Below are 6,710 nucleotides of genomic sequence, written 5' to 3' on the forward strand. Positions count from 1 at the left end.
TATATATATATATAAAGTGATTCAGCATAATACTTTATCACTTAAAAACTACTTTCTTATACATTCTTATAATTTTCAAAATTACTGATGTTCTGTAATATACCATGAAATATGGTACCTTAAAACTCTGTGAATGCTTTTCTCTTTTTTTAGTGTTTTATGTTTCACACGTCCACATACTTTATCTCATTCATGTTGCCCAACAATCTTATGAAGCAGGATTTGCTGAACTGCTTTCAAAATGATGAGAGGATTTGCTCAGGATCATGAGCTAATGAGGGACAGAAGTCTTCTGAGAGTTGGGACAGTGTTTTCCTCTATCCCTAAGCTATGCATGATTTATTACTCAGTGAAGAAATCAAAAGAAAAAAAAAGAGTCTAGAGTTCTGTCCTTCTTGTAAGGCATGGAAATTATGAAGATAAATGAGAGCCTTTCTCTCGCCAAATAAGTACAGTGATTCTGATCTTAACTCAAGGGAAAAAGCATTCCAAGGAATTTCAGGTTACTCAGTCCTAAAGATTGAGACATAGAAAAAGAGAACTCCCAGGTATTTCTGTCCAGAATGATGAAGACCTTCTGCCAAAGCTTCTATTAGGCTTTAGAATATGTACAAAGAGTAAATGAGTGCCATATGTCACTTGAGGATAGAAGTTCAGTATTTGCTTTGAATGGTGAACAATTCCAGGCGAGGAAAGGACATTTATTTTGGTAGGATGTTTCTATGTTGTCAATTTGTTTGTCTGTTGTGTTAAGGCGTACCCAGCTACAGTTTTTTTAAAAATACATAATCTTAAGAAATGCAGCCATTGTTACCCCAAGGAATTAGCTTTTGAGTGTTCTTTCCAAAGCAATAGGAGTTCATTTCTATGTTGCTTGTTTTGCCCAAGACTGGGTGAAATTATAAGCTCTGTTCTGCGAGTATTCAGGCAGAAAACACTAAGCGGCCAGAGTATGCTAACTCTGAATATTTTTCTCCTTTTCTCTGCTATTGTAAAAGAAAGAGGCGAATGTTCCACTATGGCTCTTCTGAATCCTCTTTTCCCAAACAAAAACAATGCCCGTTTTCTCTTCAGACATTTAAGCTCTAGGAATTTGAATAAATTTTGAATACTTCCATTGGCTTATACTATAACACAGAACAATCAAATTCTGTCTCATTCACTTTGGTTTAAGATTACAGGGAGCTACTTGATTTTCAGATAAATAAAAAACTTCATGGTTTGTATTGTGACCCTCATAATGCCATTCTTAAGGCCTAGTCTGCACTGGCTTTCCCAAATCCCTGAGTTCTAGTCTTGGCTCTGTGGCTAATTATTGATGTGACGTTGGGTTAGTCACTTTACCTCTCTAAGTCTTAATATCCCTATTGGTGAAATTAGAGTCTAAAGAGTTAAAAGTCATACACTCAACACTGATTGACTGCCTCTGATGGGCAAGATACTACCCCAGCCCGTTGTAAGTGCTAATGCTTTTTGAGTGAAAGGAATAAGGAAAATAAAGCTGAATCAGACCAGCTAGCAAGGAATTTACATGGAGGGTGGGGGTGGGGTGGGATGCAGAAGAGTAAACCATACATGAAGATAAATAAATAAATAAACAAAGAGTGTGAGTTATGTATCTTAACATCATATCACACTCTACATAGTCACAGTGTAATTTTAGTTAGGGAGAAAAAAAGTGCTACCATTCAAATAGTTAAAAATGAATTGGCCCCACACCTCTTTTGGGGAGGGAAAGGTAGGTATGTCATGTACTTTTAGAACTTGAAGCATAGAATTTAATAACCAGAAATGATTTGAGTGTCATCTAGCCCAACTTTGTCACTCTACAGATGAGAAAAACCAAGGATTAATTTCCACTAAGATCAGAAGTAAGCTATGGTACCTGCTATTACCATAACTATTTTCTGCTGTTCTGGATATCCTTGTTAAAGTACAAAGACATGAAACTGAAATATCCATGAATAAGATAAGACATGAACCTGAAATAAACCTATTAGAAATGAAGAACACAGACAATAATATGATTATAAATGTAGTCAATCCATAAGAATAATCTGTAAAACTTTCAGTAGGATAATTTAGTTATGTCTAATTATGAAAGTAACATTACAAAAATTAAAAGCTGTATTTTAGTATAACAACAATTTAAAAATTTATCCTATCAAAAAAAAGTTTAAATTCTGCCCTTTGTATCCATGGGTTTTGTATCTATGGACTCTACCAACCATAGATGGGAAATATTTGGAAAAAAAAGGATGGTTGTGTCTGTACTGAACATGTACAGAGTTTTTTTCTTGTCATTATTCCCTAAACAATACAGTGTAACAACTATTTACATAGCATTTACATTGTATTAGGTATTATAAGTAATCTAGAGATGACTTAAAGTATACAAGAGGATATGGGTAGGCTATATGCAAATACTATGACATTTTATGTAAGGGACTTGAGCATCCTCAGATTGGGAGTCCTGTAACCAATCCCCCATGGATTCAAGGGACGACTGTGATATTCAAGAACAAATCTATAAAGCTATGGTATGAACCTGTGCTTTATAGATTTGAAAAAGCAAAACTAAACTAAACTAAAATTCCTTAACTAATTGAGGTACTTTAAAAAATGGAATTCCTAAAAGATTTGACCTTCTCCTTGAAGTTGTATTTAAGTTTACAAAATATCAGTTCTTTTCAAATAATTAAGAGTTTAACATAGACCTAATCAAAATCTCAAAGAAATTTTGTAGGAAAATTAGTACATTTATTCAAATGTTTACTTCGATGAATACATTGATTCTATCAGGAAAATAAATGGGTGATTATAGTTAAGAATTTTGAAGAGGAAGAGAATAAAGGTGATTTTGTTTCTTCTATGTATTGTCAGTTATTATAAAGCTACAGTAATGAAAACAAGAGATGCATTAAGTGTCATATCAATGAATAAAATTGAAATCCATAAATCAGATGGTAGTGAGTAAAATGATTTATTTGTGACACAGAAAGCATCCCAGCTTAATGGGGAAAGGATTGATTGTTCAACAAATGTTGATGTAAAATCTTCTTATTTGGAAAACTTGAAATTTGCTCCTCATATGTACATCAAACTTTCAATTTCAATCATAAGTTTCAATTGGGATAAGTAATTATGAAAAAATCAATAAAAACAAATAAAATATAGATATCCGTATATATAATCTTGGCATAGATAAGGCTTATCTAAACAAAACTACAAAACAAAGTATAAACTTTTGATGAATTTGATCCTTTAGAAAGAGAAAACTTCATATCAAAAAACTGGAAACAAAATGAAAAGACCATCAGCCAGCTGTGGCGATGCATGCAGTCCCAGCTACTCTAGAGGCAGAGGTGGGAGGATCACTTGAGCTCAGGAATTTGAGGCCAATCTGGGCAACATGGCAAGACCCCGTCTCTAAAAAAAAAAAAAAAAAAAAGAGACAAGTGGCCAGGTGCAGTGGCGCACACCTATAATCCCAGCACTTTAGGTGGCCAAGGTGGGTGGATCACCTGAGGTCAGGAGTTTGAGACCAGCCTGAACAACATGGCGAAACCCCGTCTCTACTAAAAATACAAAAATTAGCCAGGCATGGTGGAGCATGCCTGTAATCCCAGCTACTCTGGTGGCTGAGGCAGGGGAATCGCTTGAACCAGGGAGGTGGAGGTTGCAGTGAGCCAAGATAGCGCCATTGCACTCCAGCTTGGGCAACAAAAGCGGAACTCTGTCTCAAAAAAAAAAAAAAAAAAAAAAAAAAAAAAAAGAAGACAAATAATAAATTGGATAAAATATTTGCGTTGTTTTTTGACAGAATTAATAGACTTAATAACTATAGAATTCTTACAAATCACTAATAAATACACTGGTATCAGAATAGGAAAAATAAAATAGGCAGACACAATTAGATAATTCCAAGAAGAAAAGTCACTGGCCACTAACATTTGAAAAAAGTGTTAAACTCATTGATAAGAAATGCAGTAAACAGTAGTGACATAGCTTTTGAATTTGCATATGGTGAAAGATAATTTTTAATAATCTGATGGTAGAGACTTATGTTTCTATGACGTTTTTGGGAATCAGTTTGGCATTATGTATGACATTGAGCATTGAGAGAGTTCATACACTTTGCCATAGAAATTGTGCTTCTGGAGCTGGAAGGTCATAAATGATTACTAGAATGTAATCAGAATTATATTAATAATTATTGTAATAATTAACATAATTATGTAATTAGAATGTGATGCAACACTCTTTTCATGGTAAATGAGCAGAATGGTATGACAACACATCCTGTTTTCACTTAGTATCTGTTATGGTTTGGTTCTGCTTCATGGAAATACTATTTTCTATCTCTTTTGGCAAAGTGAAGCCACATCAAACAATGTATTGGAGAGAAAGTTCTCAACAGCAGATTTCTTGGCCGGGCGCGGTGGCTCAAGCCTGTAATCCCAGCACTTTGGGAGGCCGAGACGGGCGGATCACGAGGTCAGGAGATCGAGACCAGCCTGGCTAACCCTGTGAAACCCCCACTCTACTAAAAAAAATTCAAAACCTAGCCGGGTGAGGTGGCGGGCGCCTGTAGTCCCAGCTACTCGGGAGGCTGAGGCAGGAGAATGGCGTAAACCCGGGAGGCGGAGCTTGCAGTGAGCTGAGATCCGGCCACTGCACTCCAGCCCGGGTGACAGAGNACTGGCCCCCGGTGACAAAAAGGTTGGGGACCACTCCTATCATATAGGAGGAGACACAAACTAATACGCTATACACAAAATCTCCACTGGGCCTGTTTAATGTAGAAAACCATGAAACATTCCCTAAAGCTTTATCCTAAGCTGGCTTATTGTTTTATGGTGTTGCAGGAAATAACTCGGAAAGGTTTATAAGCAGACTCTGCTGAGAAGCTTCTGAAGATCCCTGTGACCTAGGGACAAAGCATCCACATTTTCCTCTAAATGCTGAAGACTTTGGCAGACTTCTTATTTTGGCAAAATATTGTATGTTCTGAAATTAATGGAGCATTTCTTTTTTTCCCCATTTTAATGGATGACAGTGTGGAAGTAATTCGTCTAGGACACAGTTATTTTATAAACTGGGACCGGAAGATGTATTATTCTCGAAAAGCAACACCTGCAGAGGCTCGGACAACCACGCTCAATGAGGAACTGGGGCAGATTGAGTACATTTTCTCCGACAAAACGGGTACCCTCACTCAAAACATCATGACCTTTAAAAGATGTTCCATTAATGGGAGAATCTATGGTAAGAGACACAGTTGCTTTCTCTTAACGGTATTGTTAACAATTTCTTGAATAACTGACCCCATTAAAAACAATTTAAAAATCCAAAACAATCACTGGCTTTCTTATTAATACGGGCACCATCAGCATCTACCATATAGATGCTGGTATGCTTGGCAGACTGTAAATTCTCACTGAATATGTACTGGATAAATGTTGAGTAATTTAGATGAAACTTTGGATTTATTGCCATTTATGGATAGAGAAGAGGATTAGATAGGATAACTCTCTGAAGTTCCTTTCAGTGCTCTGTGGGATTCTTTTTTATTATTATTATACTTCAAATTCTGGGATACATGTGCAGAATGTGCAAGTTTGTTACGTAGGTATACATGTACCATAGTGGTTTGCTGCATCCATCAACCCGTCATCTACATTAGGTATTTCTCCTAATGCCATTGCTCCCCTAGCCTCCCACCCCCCAACATGCTGTGGTGTGTGATGTTCCCCTCCCTGTGTCCTTGTGTTCTCATTGTTCAACTCCCACTTATGAATGAGAACATGTGGTGTTTGGTTATCTGTTCCTGTGTTAGTTTGCTGAGAATGATGGTTTCCAGCCTCATCCTGGACATGAATTCATCCTTTTTTATGGCTGCATAGTATTTCATGGTGTATATGTGCCATATTTTCTTTATCCAGTCTATCGTTGATGGGCATTTGGGTTGGTTCCAAGTCTTTGCTATTATGAATAGTGCTGCAATAAACATATGTGTGCATGTGTCTTTATAGTACAATGATTTGCAATCCTTTGGGTATATACCCAGTAATGGAATTGCTGAGTCAAATGGTATTTCTGGTTCTAGATCTTGAGGAATTGCCACAGTGTCTTCCACAATGGTTGAACTAATTTACACTCCCACCAACAGTGTAAAAGTGTTCCTATTTCTCTGCATCCTCTCCAGCATCTGTTGTTTCCTAACTTTTTAATGATTGCCATTCTAACTGACCTGAGATGTTATCTCATTGTGGTTTTGATTTGCATTTCTCTAATGATCAGTGATGGTGAGCTTTTTTTCATACGTTTGTTGGCCACATAAATGTCTTCTTTTGAGAAGTATCTGTTCATATCCTTTGCCCACTTTTTGATGATGATGTTTGTTTTTTTTCTTGTAAGTTTGTTTAAGTTCCTTGTAGATTCTGGATATTAGTCCTTTGTCAGATGGAGAGATTGAAAATTTACTTCCATTCTGTAGGTTGGCCTGTTCACTCTGATGATAGTTTCTTTTGCTGTGCCGAAGCTCTTTAATTAGGTTCCATTTGTCAATTTTGGCTTTTGTTGCCATTGCTTTTGGTGTTTTAGTCATGAAGTCTTTGCCCATGCCTATGTCCTGAATGGTATTGCCTTGGTTATTTTTCTAGAGTTTTTATGGTTTTAGATCTTATGTTTAAGTCTTTAATCCATCT

The 6,710-nt window shown here is 36.5% G+C and overlaps 1 protein-coding gene across 1 annotated transcript in view; it reads left to right on the forward strand.

The window, feature by feature from the left end:
* LOC108523656 (probable phospholipid-transporting ATPase IM) overlaps window positions 1-6,710 on the forward strand; it is a 261,994-nt gene that overhangs the window by 131,643 nt on the left and 123,641 nt on the right. Inside the window, 1 exon segment of the mRNA XM_017864379.1 lies at window positions 5,060-5,268. Within this exon segment, the coding sequence (XP_017719868.1) occupies window positions 5,060-5,268 (209 nt within the window).

This window comes from Rhinopithecus bieti, unplaced genomic scaffold, assembly GCF_001698545.2.
Source record: "Rhinopithecus bieti isolate Rb0 unplaced genomic scaffold, ASM169854v2 scaffold_76035, whole genome shotgun sequence".
Lineage (NCBI taxonomy): Eukaryota > Metazoa > Chordata > Mammalia > Primates > Cercopithecidae > Rhinopithecus > Rhinopithecus bieti.